At 38.2% G+C, this 17,682-nt stretch overlaps 1 protein-coding gene across 2 annotated transcripts in view; it reads right to left on the bottom strand.

Annotated features, from left to right (window-relative positions):
* LOC122649070 (rab GTPase-activating protein 22-like) overlaps positions 1-17,452 on the bottom strand; it is a 29,241-nt gene extending 11,789 nt beyond the window's left edge. Inside the window, exons 1-3 of one of the 2 annotated variants that reach the window (XM_043842430.1) lie at positions 17,433-17,452; positions 1,988-2,003; positions 1,580-1,895 (exon numbers count right to left, since the gene is read on the bottom strand). In XM_043842430.1, coding sequence (XP_043698365.1) covers positions 1,580-1,872 — 293 coding nt within the window. In that variant the 5' untranslated portion in view covers positions 1,873-1,895; positions 1,988-2,003; positions 17,433-17,452. Of the gene's footprint in view, positions 1-1,228; positions 1,896-1,987; positions 2,004-17,432 lie in introns of those variants that run through there. The other variant, XM_043842432.1, reaches the window with a different exon arrangement.
* Positions 17,453-17,682: the final 230 nt, after the last annotated feature.

Here is a 17,682-nt window from a genome sequence, read left to right as displayed (position 1 = left end):
AAATAAAGGGCAGGGTGACAGGAATTCAGTACTAAAAACTTTTTCCACTAAGTTGATCAAATGATGTGAAGACTGTATCTTGCAAATCTTGATAGCTTCATATTTTTCATATGAGCTACTCTCCTATATGCATGCTTAATAGGTCATGAATCAAAATGTTAAAGACTGCAGGCTTGAAAACCAAGTACATCACTGCATGCAATCACTCTTGTAAGCCTAAGAAAATCCTCAAGTGCAAAGATTATTTCTAATATTTTCTTCATTCAAACTCTAAAAATTGAAGGATTGAGGTATCTGTCAATTTTAGCTCAAGAGCTAAGATGAATACTTTGTTGACAGTAATAGTTCAAGAGCAACATGAGTAGAAGGCAACATTCATAAGCATTCCATTAACTAAAAAAAAAGATTGCCATGATTAAGAGGCAAAAACTTCCAGAAGATAGGCACGCAATCAAGAAACTATTAATCGACTTACAGCCCACATACAAATTTCTTTCTCCAATCCTCCAACATCAAGCAACTACCTCAAAAGAAAATTTACCGAGAAGCTAAATAGTAGACGAACCCTAGAGTTTGTGAGTAACAGATTTCCAACAGCTAGACAGATGCTTTTATTGTAGCCATGTTGCTGCAATAACCATGGATTCAACAATTGGATTGAGAGAATATAAATTAAATAAAAAATAAAGGAAGAATTCCTCATCACAGTAATCCTCATCCAAAATATCCCCACCAACACTCATTTCCTCTGACATATTCCATTCTGGCTTACAATCAAGCCTTTCCAAGGATACAGTAGTCAACTCAAAACTCCCAAAGCAATCGTACACATGGGGTGGGGGAACTGGGGAATGGGGGAATAGATGAAAGATAAACACTCGATTCAACCAATACCGATCTATCTAATTTTTGTACCTTAAAAGAGTAAAAAACGCACTTCAAACCCACTTCAAAACAAGCAAATCCAAGACATTGAAGAACAAATCAAGCACAAGAAGACCCGAAGGGTATCAAACTCTTGGAAAAAAATCGAGAAAAACAAAGAGGAACAAAAAACCGTTTAAAAAAAGGATGATAAAGGAGAAGGGAAGCGAGAACGTAAGGAGTACTTCGAGATCTGATCTGTAACGGAAACAATGAACACAGAAAAAAGAAAAGAAAGAGAGGAAGTAGAACAAAGGGTAGAATCAAAAGGCAAAGAACGATTGAAACAAAGAAGAGCACTCACCGATCGGAGGGAACTGGTGAGGAAGAAGCAACGAGGAAAAGAACCGAGCGTAAATGAACCCACGACGAAGACGAAGACGAAGACGTAGACGTAGACGGCGATGAGGAGGAGGGGTTCGAATTGGAGGACGACATCGTAGAGTGCGTGCGGCGGAGGGCTCTCATTTAGGTTATCCTCTTTCTTTTCTTTTTTTTTTGGGGGGGGAGGAGGGTGATGATTTCTACGTGTAATATCTTCTTCCTACTACTTCTCTAGGGTTACTCTGTGGTTGTTGTTGTTGTTATTGTGGTTTTATTGTTCTCTCGCTGTTGACGATGAGGTTTATTTCTTTTTCCTCTTCTTTCAAATTACCTATGGGAGTAGACGATGGTAGCTGCCAAGGCGAGACCAGCCATGGCCGTCACTGCGATCGCAATTCCAACATTCGAAGGCGCCGCTGCCCGCCAGAAACCTCCACCACCAATACTTCCAATGAAGCCTCCAGCTTTGTTTCCGCCGCTGCTGCTGATGCTTCCACCTTCGACGACTGAAGCAAATCCACCCTGACCATTACCACCTGAATTCCACAATATCATTGATAGCACCACTGCTATTACTCTCACACTCCTCACCACGCGCGATCGCGATGATACCACCACCACCATCACCCAACTGCTTTACTCTCTCTATAACTCAAAGCTACTACCACCACCAACAACAACAACAACACGAATCGGAATCCTTCATCATCATCATCATTATAAAATTGATAATAATTATCTCTTTCTCTCTCTCTACTTGGTGAATCCTCTCTCTTCTCTTCTCTCCTCTCTGCAGTCTGCTTCTTCCTCTTGGCTTTTCTCTTTACCTTTCTTTCTGGAGTTGACCTAGAGAGATTGAGAGAGAGGATTAGAGGGACAGACCGATCGAGTTTTTATTTTTCTTTTTTCTTTTTTGGGTTTTCTCTGATGTAAGATTTAGAGGGATAGAGTTCGACAGACTGACGCGGGGAGGGGTAGGGGACTTTAACCGAATACTTGGAGAGCCCAGCCCACACCCTTTTCTGTGAGTCATGTGGTCTTTCTGCTCTGTCCTATGAAATGAAATCAAGAGTCTCATCCATATTGATGCTCTTACGGAGGGATGTCAATTTTGAATCAAAACCGATAATCAGATTGAAATCGGCCCGCTAGGAATCGAAACCATCTCATCCAATAGCTTATTGGTTTGATTTCGAATCTACCGATAAATTCACATCCTAACCTTAATTCTTAATACTCAAAGTCACGAGAGTTTAGATCAAACCCTTTTATTTTTTTAGTTTTTCAATTTTGGCCGGTACCACTTGTCTCATATAATAGTGTACCAAAGATTTGGCTGTAAAGTTTTAAGGTCTATCTAGGAATGCTAACTTGAGAACATACCTTAAAATAATCCTAACTTATGAGGGTGGTAATGTTCTTAAGTGATTGAAATTAGTGTCTTATTATAATATTATTAAATATATAGAGCATGTGTTAGATAATTTGTTTTTAAAATTTTGATTAGATTGTTTGGAACCGTTTAGGAATCAGAACTGGCCCACCATTAGTTAATGATCATAGGTCTCAAATTTAGAACCGATTAGCTTATTGGTCTGGTTTTGGTCCTGCCTCCTTAGGACTAAAACCATTAAGGAACTAGACCGATAACCCAGAACCGGACCAATTGACACCCCTACTCCTACATACGTTCTCATTGGCCCCATACTGATGCAAGAGTTACACTACCCGACTGCAATCTCTTGCCCTTTATCATTGTTATTTTTCGGGCATGGTTGCGTGGGTGTACACTAGAGATAAATCTCTAAGATGCATCATGTGATCTAGTCATTAGTTATTGGTCCACATGATCCCTTCTCCAATATTGTAATAATCACATTATTTTATATTAACTTTTCATTCATTTGAGAGTAGAGAAAATGAGGAGTGAAAAAACTAAGAACTGAATTTAAAGAGAAACTTGTTTACTAAAAAGAATTGCAGAAAATCTCTTAAGCCATGAGATCTAACCTTTTCGATTGAAACTTGATGAGACTTGTTGTTATATGAGTCCACTTACATTGTCACATTATCGTGAATGAAGAGATTCTTTCTTCACCTTGGATAACGAAAAACTTTTGCCAAAATTTAATGATACAATCAGGCATCGAGCTCCTCTCTAGGGAGCCCATCACCCAGGAGGGGGGAATCCAACAGCTGGGCTGGGTTGCACACCCAACAGCTGAGTGGTATGGGCCGGGATGTGTGTGGCATAGCCCATCTGTTGGATGCCCCTTGGGCATTCCCTGGGCGTTGGGCTCCTGGAGAGGTGTCAGATCCTACAGTCAGCCAATAAATTCCTCATAATGTGAAATATAACCACCAGCCTATGGATGAGAGAAAAATCAGATTTGAATCACTTGAATTGATTGAACTGTTGAACGATACCAAATTCCTAGGTTCAGGTTGATTCCACTTACTTGAACCTTTGGATCCTATTTTTTTTGGGTAACAACTTTTGAAAAAGATCCTGTGCATCTGGGCAGCCGGGCTGCATGTGCAATGCTAGACTCAAGGCGTTGCACTTTGACCGCTTTACCCCTGCTCGAGCAAGGCGCTTGGGCAGGGGTAAGGTGGTCAAAATGTGCCGCCTTGAGTCTAGCGCTGCACATCAGCACATGCAGCCCGGCTGCCCGGATGCACAGGAGCCAGGTCCAACAACTTTGGATCCAATTCATTGTGTGCCATACTGTCATGTGGAGGAGCTTTTGGCTTTTTATTTTTTTTAATTTGTTTTTCATTTTCTTCGCTAATTGAATGAGGAAAATTTCTACCAAAAATTTGAATGAACTATTGCCCTTTTTTTATATTTGTTTTTCATTTTCATCGCTAATTGAATGAGGAAAATTTCTCCCAAAAAACTAAACGAGGAAAATAAAAGAAAGAAATACTCTTTGATTTGCAAGTATTTACTCAAGAGTCAAGACCATTGCCCTTTATGGGAAGCAGTTTTCTATCCGGGAGTGTGGCCTATGCCAGCACTCCCATGTGTCTATCTCTCTCCTCCTTAAAACAAGGGGGCAGAGGTGTCTTTTCACATGAGGAGGAAAGAGATAGACTCATGGGAGTGCTGGAGTAGGCCACACTCCTATCTTTTTCCCGCCCTTTATATATTGTTCAAGTTCAATGTATTATTATCATTATCTCCCGGTGCCATGGATCTTCAAGTTTTCTATATTTAAACAAACAAGACTCTGTGTTAACTAAAATACTTCATCTTCTCTTATTTTTAGGGTAAGAAATCTCTACTTGATCGCATGGTCTCTACACAAGCGTTTGGGCCAATGGGTGAGCACGTCTGGGTATCTACTCAGGGGTAGAGGCATCATCTCACGGTGCCCTGTGAGAAGGCATAGGAAACACTACCAAGTAGAGAGATCTTTTTCCCTATCCCTATTATAATCACAAAATTCAATATCAAACTATAACTAAAACACAGGGAGAGAGAAAGCCACCCCATTGTACAGCACACGCTGCCCCTGCACCAGACACAAGGTGTGTGCATAATGAGCATCGCACTCCCTGGAAATATGAAAATGACCAGGAGTGCGGTAGTCATTTCACATGCCCCTGTGTTCGATCGGGTGATGTTCTCTTTTCCTAAAACATAATTTAAAAAAAAAAAAAAAAAGATATTTGTTGGATTCATGTGAGAAGGAAAAGCAAAGCAATGGAAGGATCTCGACCACCCAAAAGAGAGAGATCACAATAAATGAATCCAACAGTATGGGATGAATTGTGTTGGGAATGCATAACTACAAGGAAAAAATCAAACAAACAATCATACACAATACAAGGGATTTAACATGGTTTAATATGAATGCCTACATTCATTTGAGAGAATCACATAATTTTTTGTCTAAGGTTTTCCCACTAATCCATGTATAATTACGATTTTACCTTCGTATATGTAATGGATCCAAAACCTAACTCAGTTACATATATACACCCAATAAAATGACTAGGGATGCTGCAGTCATTTCACATGCCCTAAGTCAATTGACTCAATTATGTATCTATATCGACCGATTCCTAAAACTTTGGGAGTGAGACAATGAACGCTTACGAACACTTGTAGTCTTTTCTAAGGGTGAGGGCTAAGAGATGTCAATTATATTCCATACAGTCAAAGTAGTAAGCCAAAGGCAAAGGCAACCAAGGCAATGGCACTCTCAGCCTTTATCATCTTTTGTTTTTTTCCCCTTTTGGTGGTGCCTATGGTGAAGATAAAATCCCCCCTCACCATTGATATCGACTGGGTAAGGAATTCTTCCTTCTCTAAGGATTAAGAAAAGCTTAGTCTAATACGGAAATTGGAAGCTGGAGGTTAAGAAAAATCAACCCACCTATATTGAAAGCATAAAGCATGTAAGAGAGACTGGTTCAAAAAAACCAGACATATGGAAAGTGTATAAAAAAAATAAAAAAAAAAAAAGAGAAAGAAAATGAGATGACCGAGGGCCAAAGACTATAAGAGACTATAAAAACCAGGCCATATGCATGGATATACATAGGGATGCATGCCAATTCAGGAGTTATATGATTGAATTATATTTTTAAATCTGTGACTAATCAAGACCATTTAATCTTTGTTCAAAAGGTTAGAATTGTCACATCATCATTTCATGTGACAATAAAAGTGGTAAAGAAGAATCATTTATTTGGAGGGTAAAGGTCAAGAGGAAACTCTTCGAATATGACTTGTGCAAAAAATTTTATGCTTTCTATTTAATAATATTTGACTATCACATCCAGGGGTGTCAATTCCAAGCCCCGCCTGGCTAAAGTTAAGCCGGTCCGTTTACTAAATGTGTCGGGCTTAAGCTCAACACGTTTAGTAATCGAGCGGTCTTGGTGTGGGGTCCTAGCCCGTCGAGTGCCTGATTGGATTGACCAATTCCAGGCCCGACCTACCTCGCAAGATTACAGCCTGACCTAGCCCAACCCTTTTAACTTGTAAACTTCCCCTCCCCTTTTAAATTATATGGAGTTTACCAGAATGGAGATACTTTACCTGAAATGTTACACCAATTATAGACTTTATAGTAACGGATTTCTCACCAACTCCAATAGCACTCAAGAGCACAAAGAAAATAAGAAAATATAGTTCAAACTATTAAAAAAGGGGCACAAGCCTAAAGCGGGAGGTGAACGAAGTGATTGAAATGGTTGTCATTTGTCAGGATTTTGAAAATTAGAACCTTACTTGGGTGGAGTCACGAATCCCAGATTTGGAAAGGAATGAAATCGAGCATATCACACTACTCGAAAATGGTTGCACTGTTCTAAAAATCCGTTTAGATTTAAACAGGCCAATAACCCGGTTATGCACTGTTTAAGACCTGATTATATTATCCGATTATAATCCAATTATATAAATGGGCGGTCATGGTGCAATCTTTAAGAACCATGAGACCCGGCTAGGCCTGAACGAGCCCGATCGATTGACACCCCTAAATCACATCCTATGTAACGCAATTACCAAGTATTATACTTTGTATTTTGGGCATTAATGGTGTCAAGATCCATCTTGAGATGTTGGCTATAAAGTCTACAACAGTTTGAGTGGAACTTTTGGTTAGTATTGAAATTAAGAAGCGCCTTGTTGTCCATATCATCACATGGAATCATGGACATGGTTAATTTTGTGTTGAAACTTTTACTTTGTATTGTGTTTTTTTTTTTTTGGTAAGTGAACTTTTACTTTGTATTGTTAAAATTATGTTTATGCAATGTTTGAAGGGAATACCCCAGTGGCGGGCCCGACATAATTGCAGGTAAGTGCATATATCATATCTCCATGTATACGTGTAAAGATTAGTGATGATGGGCTTGGGCTTGGGCTTTTTGATTCTTTATTTTTATACTAGAGTGGGCTTTGTGATTTGATCCAGTGTTTTGAAAGGATTGGGCTTTTTGATTTTTTGATTTTCTTGTATTTTAAATACTTTTTAACCACTTCTTATGCTGTGTGAATGTGTGATGTGTATATGGGCCTCCTATCACATGGAGCCCACACACATCCATCTATGTGCTTCACGTGGCAAGCAATGGCAACATCTTGACGTCTGTAACTTTGGTGGCACCAACCAAGATTTTCCCTACGGCTATATGTGTTGCATAATCTGTAATGAAGTAATTTATTGTTACTTTTATATATATATATATATATATTTTTCGGTAGAAGTTACTTATATTTATATACAACTAGCTATAAAATATTTGATAAAAATAGGTTAGTAAGACCTAACTTAACCATGGCCATATTGGGTGGGCTTGGACTATGTTTTGTCTTATTTTTTTTTCCTAAATAATCAACTAGCTCAATATAGGGGTTTGTTTGGCATGCATTCTTGGAATAGATTATGGGTCTAGAATGTATTCTAATTTTATAACTTACTTGTATTGTATGTGTTTGAACAATGAATTAAATTCCTTGCATCGGAATGATTTCTTGTGACTAAAATCAATTTCATCTTCTGTGACTAAGACATGGATGGAAAATTCTTTCATCACATGAGCAAGTAAACATCTTATGATATTAGAGGCAGCCTCAGGTTGATGCCTGGATCTACTGGTAGTAGGGGGGGGGGGGATCCTAGACTAGATGAGCAATATGAGGTATCAAACTTGAAACCTCATTAGGGCTAGGCTCTACTGCACTAGCCTCAAGGTGCAGCTATCCTCCAAAAAGGGAATTTTTGCAATCATTATCTAAAATTATTGTCGAGAGAATGTTCTTTGTGTCGCAGCGCAGGCTGCGCCCAGACACATGGACAGCCTGTGCAGGGGGCAGGGTGGTCATTGCGCCCACCCCTTGTGCCTGGGCGCAGCCTGCGCCGCAGCACAGAGAATAGCGCCCCATTATTTTATAAACCACTTAATATTTTTTTTATTATATTTAGTAATGATGCTTTATAGATGTGTTTTTATTTTACTTTTTAAATTCAAGGGATTTAGGTGCAAAGTAAAATAACAAAATAATGAATGATTTTGAATTAATGATATAAACATATGAGGTAATAATTGTGCAAATTTCTTTCTTGGTTTGAAAATTTCATTCCTTTCCCTTTAATTTCCCTTGCAACCAAACAGAGCCTCTGGGCTTACATATAAATTAATGATACTGGGCCTAGGGTTGAAGTTTGGGCAGCCCATGAGTACTTGGGGGTTAAATTTGAACTACTTGGGCTTTGGGCTCCATGCCATCCAAGTTCACCTATTGTGCGTCACTGCCCGCCCCAATTTGAATCCCTTAACAGAAAGCCTCTCTACCGGTGAAGGAAAACTTTCTCCTAATCTTAAAAACAAAAATGTGCGGTATTTGACTATTTGGCCGTTATGAAAGGTGCCATTTGTGGGCCAGCGAGCTTAGTTAACTCGATGATGGACCTTCATCAAGGAGCACTTATGATTATGGGCCCAACGATGAATGCTAAAAAGTAGTATTAGAGCTCTCAAAGAGGATTCCTCACTTGGGTTTGAGAATGAAGATACACTGCCATCGAGCACTAGTCTATGCTACAAGGATGAAGAAATTGGGCCTCAAGGTCATATACCCAACACTCACTTTTGAAGTCAACGGGGAACCGAGAGTACAGGTTTGGTGGTATTCTATGTGTTAGCGGTGAAACAGGGCCGGATTTTTTAAAACCCTAGTCCAACCCTGAGTCCTCTTAGCTTAACGCAAGCCCAACCCGGCCCTAGGTCGAGCTGAGATATCTCAGCCCAAGCCCAACCCTGTCGGGCTCAACCCAGTCCAGCCTGGCCCTAATTGACGCTGATCGGGCCGAGTTGGGCCGGGTTGGCCTTGATTGACTAGTCTCGTGTGATGGATCTTTATCCCCTGCAGTTCCTGCCCGGTACAGTTCCTGCAATTCCTCTCATAGGAGGGCAGAAATGACCACCTTACCCCTTGCCCGGATGGGGTCCACCCCCCTTTTTTTAAAGGCATTAGAGAACTGTACCGGACAGAGAATCGCATGAGATAATTTTCCCTCATGTGATTTTGGTATTGGTTTGTTTGATACTCAATTGATTATTAGATTTTTCTTTCGGTTAAAAAACTTAGCCCAAACTTAAAAATTTTAAATACTTTTGTTTAATAGATAATTAGCCTTTTTAAAAAAAAATAAAAAATCAATAGATAATTAGATACTAAACAGAAATTGCATAATGTAATCAATAAATTGTAAAGCATAACCTAATACCAGACTGGGCCGGGCTTAGCCTGAGATCTCAACCCTGACCCCGAGCCTGAAAATTTCAACCCTAACCCGTCCTCAGGGTTGAAAATCCCAGCCCAAGCCCAGTTCGGGCTCAGGGCGGGCTTGGGCCGATAGGGCCAAACATAAACCCCTAGACATGGAAACTGAGGAGCGGGCCAACCAGTTGATGCACCAGTTGCAGAACTGTACACAGTTTGGGTTACTATGAGACCCTCATGTCATGCTCTGGAAGTAGTAGTAGCAGTGAGATGAACATCGAGGAGAAGGAGCTTGCCGGCATCTCCCCAGGCTTAGTGAGGATGTCTATAGGGTACAGTGGGACTCTGGAGCAGAGATGGAGCCCATTCCAGAAGGCAATTTCTAGGATCCAAGATGGTCTAGCTCATGAGTTGCCTTGTTAATGTTGACTTTATGTAAGAGGTTTTCTTGAATGCCAATGGTTGCTTAAGATTTTGTAATTGTGTTAATGTGCAACGGATGTAATAAAAAAATGCAGGAGGGTCTAATAAAAAATCTCAATGAAGACACCAAGGACCACCAAATAGATCAAATGGTTGGTGTAGCATATTTAAAATTAAGATTGATGAGAAAAAGGAAAAAACTACCATGAGAAATTTGATGAATAAGCTAGGAAACTTGCATCCATGGTTTTAAGATCCGGATTGATCCCGCAATCGGACTGGGATAAATTAGAATCACCCTATTTTCCGTAAATTTTTCAGAATTGCTAGGTTTTCTCCTTAATCAGATGAAAAATGAGAAAAACAAGAAATCAGAGAATTTTTTTATTTGAAGTTTTGAACTCCAATTCAGTTTAAAAAAACATCTATGCATGCATGTAGCACTTCTAGTGCTCTTCATGACTGAGCCTATGAAATAGTTAAAGCCAAAATTTATAGAAACTTAAAAAGAATTTATTAAATATAGGGATGTGGGTGCATATAGGAACCTATTTCCACACACTTAATATAATTATTTATAGGGAAAAAGATCTCTGTCCGGGAGTTTGGCCTACACCACCACTTCCATGAGTCTATCTCTGTCTTCCCCATGTGAAAAGACACCTTGGCTCTCTTGTTTTAAGAAGGAGAGAGATAAACACATGCGAGTGTTGGCGTAGGCCACACTCCCGTGCTAAAAACTGCTTCCCTTGTCTAAATTACCATGTGATAATTTTGAAAGTGTTCAAATTTATTGGACATGTTTTTCACACCATCACCTAGTCATGTGTTAAGGCCAAAATAATTTCTCCTCATGTTATTACATACATTTTAAAATTATTTAGTAATGTTCTTTGAGGCCGGCAGTAGAAATTAATAAAAAAACAATTGCAAATCTTTTATACATATATAGTGTGTCATTTGGTTGAGATAGCTCATTGATGACATATGTTCTATGTAGAGAATTCTTGATCTATCCAATTGTTAGAATATCAAATTATCTTATTCATACGATGAAAAAGAAATATAAGGATGTGGAAATTGTTTCCTATAATGGGCATGAAGGAACCTTTTTTCATTGGAAGGATATAACCCAACATCATAAATCATTCCAAAGAAAACATAAAAAAAAGAAAAAAGAATTGGCATGGTTCTCTAGATCTATCTAGAAGTAGTGCACTCGATTCTTTGGCTTAGTAGAGTGTCTAACTGGATTTCTACTCTATCATGATCATCTTTTATATGACAAACTTCTAAGCTTTGATACTTAAATTTTCTAATAAAGCTTAAGAGGAGAGAGAGAGAGAGAGAGAGAGAGGGAGGAGGGGGAGACTTGATTTCAAAGAAATGTTTGTACTCAATTAAGAAAGGTAGTTAATTTCTTCACTGGGTATCTTACTTTTTTTTCTCCCCCGGTAAGTAACTATAGGTATCATTCATAACAAGAAAAAAGAACTAAGAAATCATTCCATAAAGTCAGAGAAAGTGGATTTAAAGAATATAGGATTAAGGTTCTAGCTATTTGTTAATAGAGCTTCTCATCAGTGCTTGACTACAATTCTCATTCATTTTATTGTTAAAAGAGCTTGCAATGGGTGGTTATTATTAATTTAAAATAAATAATGGGAAAAAGAAGGTTGCTTGGTTGCGTCCGCTATTCTCAGACACATGAGTGGTGAAATGACCACACCACCCCCCATGTTGAATGCTTGGCATGCGGCCCCATTGGTCCCCACATTGATGTAGGGGCTACGTGACCAAATAGCATTCACAATCCCTTAAATAATATGTATTGTAAATTTGAAAAGTATTCACATTAAGAAATAGTTTCAGCTTTGTTTAATTAGTATTTTTTTCTTCTATATAATAGCACCTTAGGGTTGGGGGAGAGCTTCTATAGTTCTATATATAGCTATGGTCCCCGGGACCAAATATTAAACTAATCACAAGCCATAGTGGTTGAAGTTGGATACAATGTATTATGAAATGGTAGCAAACATGATCCATTGCATCACAAATTAGACCGTAGAAACCTATATATTTTCTCCTTTCTTTCTAGCGTCCAAACTAATATAAATACATAGTTAATTTGTCTTAAACTATTTAATTTATTCAGTCAAACCTACTCACTTGTAATTCCTAGCTAATCTCTATAAATAAGACATGAAACATGAAGCACATCAACCTATGTTGTCTTATTATGGAAAGTGAGTATTTGATGACAAATCAACTCCATCATCCTAAGTGAATTTCTTCTGTCTTATAAACATTTTTTTTATTGGATTATTCCATTAATGTATATCTTTGATGGAATATGGTCAAACAATTTATCTATTCTTTCTTAGTGTTATTAAATAGATAATGTTAGAATTTCAATGATTAATTGAATTAATATTTTTAAAGGGAATTAAAAATAAATACTAAAGCAAATAAGGGGGATGGATGTACACACCGCCTGCATGTATTATTATCTTCCATACCAAGCTAGCCAACGACCGCACAGTAGAAGGTGCCTCACGAATTTTATATATAAGGGGCTAAAGTGATCAGGGAGGAAAGAGAATGAGAGAAGAAGTATATGTTACCTGCAATGTGTCCATCATTTTTTTTTCAATTAGATTTTGATTTGAAGGAATGGAATAGATCAAAGAAAATTCCAGACCTCATAAATGACAAAACATGGGACAAAAACATTGTTATCCTATACACTCAATTGGACGTCCTTTGCAAATATCAAATTTTTAGTAGAAAATCAATGAAACTTCTTCTAACTTGATCTACAAGACTTCTAAATAAAAAATTCAAAGAAAAAGAGGGAAAACAAGCCACCTTGGATTAAAAAACAAGAAAGATAACAAGGTCTCATTACCCATATGGAAATTGTTTATCACTAATCAGTTTTACATTGTTTGGTAAAGGAACGAATACAGGATTATTAACAAGGATAGGAAGTTTTTTGACTTTGCCCGTAATCTTATTGTTTCTTAGTGTTATTAAATAGATGGCAAAATTTCAATGGTTAATTGAATTGATATTTTTAGAGTGACTTAAAAGAATAAAACACAAAAAATCAAGGCTAAAACTAATAAGGAGGAGGGATCTCCAAGCCACCCACATGTATTGTTACCTTCCATGCCAAGCTAGCCAATGAGCGCACATTAAAGGGTGCCTCACAATCTATATATAGGGGGTTTACATGGTCAGGGAGGAGAGAGAAGTCTCCAGTAGTTTGTCTTTTTGTAAAATATTCTCCAATAATTGTAGTCTCCCAAAAGAATGAAAGAGATGGTTAAAGTAGCACTGCATTGTACTAAGGAAACCTACCTTAATTGAAGTTACCCAAATTAAGCTTATAATCTCTACGTAATCTCAACCCTAGGATTTAATTACGAAAGTAGTTGAGATTGATTAGGGTTTGTTTTGGTTTTTTTTTAAAAAAAAAAAATAAGTAAAGGGAGACCAATGTAAGGGAATTGATTATTGAATTGAATTTGGAGTTTCTCTTTTTTCAAGCCTTACAGAATTTCTCCCCTTCCAAGCCTTGAAGAGCTTAAAGATAGACCTAGAAGAACTTGTATCGTGCCGGCTGAGCATATCTCCACTCTCTATCATTCCTTAAGGAGTACTGTAGTCGATTTCACATTTTTGAGCCTGCGTTATGAACAATCCAATCTGTTCAAATATTTTAATTAGAAATCTTTAAGTATTGACAACTTAGTAAATTGGATGAACTCTAATTTTGTGGACAGGTAAACCCGATGGTCCCTTATCTATATATTAATATTCATCTCAAGTAGAGTACACCAAGAGGCAATTAAGACATATTTAAGGACTGTACAAACTAAAATCTATCCACGATGCAAAAAAACACAATGTAATGGCAGAACAATCAAACAACCACAACACAAGGATATATAATTGGTTTGGCAAGGTGCCTATGCCATGGTGAGATGAGAGTAATTTTACTAGAAATGAAGAATAGGGTTACGAGCTCTCTTTCTCTCACCTCTCTATTTACAAAAAATTCCTTCTTAACCCTAATGATCCCCCTATCGCTACTAATTTAAAACGAAAACATAGAGATACAATTTCTAAAATTATCTCCATCACAATGTGGAGTCTTTACCATGAAGACTCCTCCGGGTGTCAAGTCCTATGGGCTTTTAACGGCACTTTAGAGGTGCCTCACAACTCAAACAACAAAATATAATACATCAATTCTCAATAGGGACCACAAAATATGCATGGGCATACACAAATGACTAAAGATAAAATTGAAGGATATATACAATACACGAGAAGATATTTGATTGAATTAAGTTATACATGAAATTTGATATGTGGCTGATACAAATTTTACCTATCTATCCAACAGTTAGAATCACCAAATCATCATACCATCAAATAACTAGTGTCATAACGGAATGTGAAAATGAAAATATTCCTCATTACTAAACATATTTTCTTTGGAACACGTTAAATCAAGCCTTTTGACTTATCCTATACTAGGTTGGCGACTGGTCCATTCTAACGGCCATACACTAGATCGAGCCCAATTAGGCAAATAACTCCGGAGGAGGGGGTAGATAAATGACCCACAAAGGGCCAGCAAGGGGGCCATAGGGTCACACTTATTCTACTATTACTACTACTATTTCAAGAAGGGAAGGGTTGGGGTAGGGAATTTTTCTCCTCTCAGGTTTCCTGCCCGGTTAGGTTCTTCTCATGGGGAGGGCGGAAATGACGACCTCACCCCACCCGGGTAGTGTGTTCGGGCAGGGGGTGAGGTTGTCATTTCCGATCCCCTATGAGAAGAACCTACGAATCTGATCGGATAGGGAACTTGAGAGGTAGGAGGATCAAAATCTCGAGCTTTCGTAGAGTTAGGTTAGACACAATTATGTAACCGCCTATGTATAGAAGCTTATCCCCAGCCATGTTCTCCCTGGATTCTGAATCTTTGGATTTGTTCAAAAACCTGTCAATTTATCTACATTCCGAAAACAGTCCTTTTCGATGGCTTAAGTACTACTGTACTACGATGCTTCAGCTTTAGAATCAAACAGAAGAGTTTCAGAAAGTAGAGAAGTCCCTTTAGATGATTAAAGTTGTAAATGATTGATACCACTTAGCACGATTCTTGGGATCTGCCTCCATCAAAGATGTGAACTGCTGCTGATTAGATGTCACAAACAAACAATGAGAAGTAGATACTTTTAAGTTTTTATGAGATACAACAAACCAACTTTTTTTTTCCCTAAAAAAAAATCAAGCTAGGTTTAATCTCTTCTACATCATTAAAATAAAAGTCATGACTAGAGACTGAAGTCACTGAATAGTACTAAATCACTAATAAGTCGGGTCAGATTAAGGAGAGGATATACAACCAATCACCGCCATGAAATGATGGTGAGATTTATTAGCTGCATGGTGTGAGGAGAGAGTATTTCAATGTATGAAGGTCAAAATGTCATGCATGTCATCTATATCTCGGATTCTTGTATCCATTTCGAAGATTGATCCGCTCCAACATATCTTGGTGGTAATTTAAATGTGATTTTTTTTGAGATATGTGATGATAATAGAGGGTTTGGGCCGATAGGTCCAAGGCACGGTTCAACCCGACTTGACCGACTTGATAGATCAACCCGAGAGAGAGAGAGAGAGAGAGAGAGAGAGAGAGAGAGAGAGAGTTAATTTTGGAATTTTTTGTGTCAGGGTTTTGAGAAGAGAGAAGTAGCGCTGTTTTGGGTGTTCTTGAGAGATCTCCACATTGTAACTTTCTTCCATTGCATAGTAAAACATCTTCAGCTTCGCCCATAGACCTACATAGCATATCATATTGGTGTGTGTAAACTACGTTAAATCTCAATGTCATCTTGCTCTGTTTTTGTTTTTGTTTTCTGTTTGTGTCTTTTTTTTTTTTTGGGTGATAGAAATGTTTGTTGGTGTTTGTTTGAACACTGCAGAGGTGAGGTAATGATCCTAGTCATTGGTATATGAATCAGGTTGAACCAGTTTCAACTAATACTTGATCAAATCGAACTCAATTTGTTGAATCAGTTTTGGTTTGGTTTGGTCCAATCTTTTATCTCTTATCGGTTTATTATCATATTGTAATTGGTTCAATTTCAAATTTTCATATATATATATATATATATATATATATATATACATTAAAAATAATATATATTCTTTATTATTTTTCAGTTTTTATCTCTTTTTCTTTGCGTTCAGCTAGATTTTTTGCTCCCACTCTTTCCCTACCCTCGTATCCTCCATAGTTAAAAGAAAGAAATCTTTGCGACGACCCAATGGAGACAAGGAAAATAGAATAATAAAGAAAAAAAAGTAGGGTGTATATATGATATATCTTCAACCACACCTCTTGTCAATTTAACTAGTTTGGATAGTTGCGTAGATATTGTCAAACTCAATATACTTTTGGCTTCGACCAAAAAAAATATACTTTTGGTTAATAAAAAACACACTCAAAATATATAGTTGGCAATTACTAAGGTTTGTTTGTTTTGTTGCTTGGGCCGTGGGGGAGAGAGAGGAAGGAGTGACTAAGAGAGTTCACCGACTTCCCCCATGGACAGATGGATGCCGGAAAGTCCACAGACAAAATAAAATTTGATTTGATTTGCAAATATATTTATCATGCTAGGTAAGCTCTACGTTGCACGTACTGTTCTTGCTACCTTCCAAATGCACGTGCCAATCGAGAGAGATTTTAATGTTACGCTTCTCACGCGTAACATGATGTGGACTAACCACTCACATCCTCTCTCCTGTTTTGACTCACGTGGATGATACTATTCCTTGTATTGTCATTGGTGTGATGTAGAGGCTCTTGTCCATTCCCCCATTGTGAGGAACCTTCTTCCTAATGGTTAACTCCTCCAAAAAAAAATCTAATAAAGTTTGAGAAGAGGGTTTTCTGAGCAAGCAGTATAGAAGAGGAGATGCACACCAATAAGTTGCGACAAGAAGGTATCATACATTGGAGGGCAACAAGGTCATTTCTATGAGTAGGAGAGAGATACACTCAGGTGCTAGTGTACCTACTCCAACAGCTCAGAGAACCTTTTCCTTAAGGTCTATATATAAAGTGGGCAAGAGATCGATGCATGGTCATGTGACCCTTGCACTAGCGTGGGGGCCAATGAGAGTGTGCATAGGGGTATCAACATGGATTGGATTTTTTCAAGGAGGTAAGGTGATAATTTTACGCATTCTTGTGTCTTGGTGTAGGATCCACACAACCAAGCACCATAAATGTTACGCTAGCAAAGAATGAATCATTTGCATGTACGTGCAAGTTAACATACATGTGAGAGGTAGCCACTTATCCTTTTGTTTCCATTAATACCCCTCCTCCCGTTGTAAATGGAAAAAATGGGATGGGTGGTTAACTCTTACATGTACGTACACCCACACGTACGTACAGAGGAACTGGACTCACGCTAGCACCCTCTCTCTCTCTTTCTTACTTGTATCCTCCTCACATAAAATGACCTTGTTACCTTCCTCATTGGTATGGTCCTCTATGGTGCTTGCTTAGATAAGTACCTCTCCCATAAAAGCATAAACTAAACTATAAAGTCGTCCTCTTCCTCACCCCCAGAAAAAGGAAAATAAAAAAGGATTGAGAGTGGGCTATTGGGTGAACAGTGACCATATGGTCCATATGGGTCCTTATCGCCCTCAGTATTGGTGGGGGG

The sequence above is a fragment of the Telopea speciosissima genome, chromosome 1, assembly GCF_018873765.1.
Source record: "Telopea speciosissima isolate NSW1024214 ecotype Mountain lineage chromosome 1, Tspe_v1, whole genome shotgun sequence".
Taxonomy (NCBI): Eukaryota; Viridiplantae; Streptophyta; class Magnoliopsida; order Proteales; family Proteaceae; genus Telopea; species Telopea speciosissima.
This window is presented reverse-complemented; position numbering and strand designations above follow the sequence as displayed.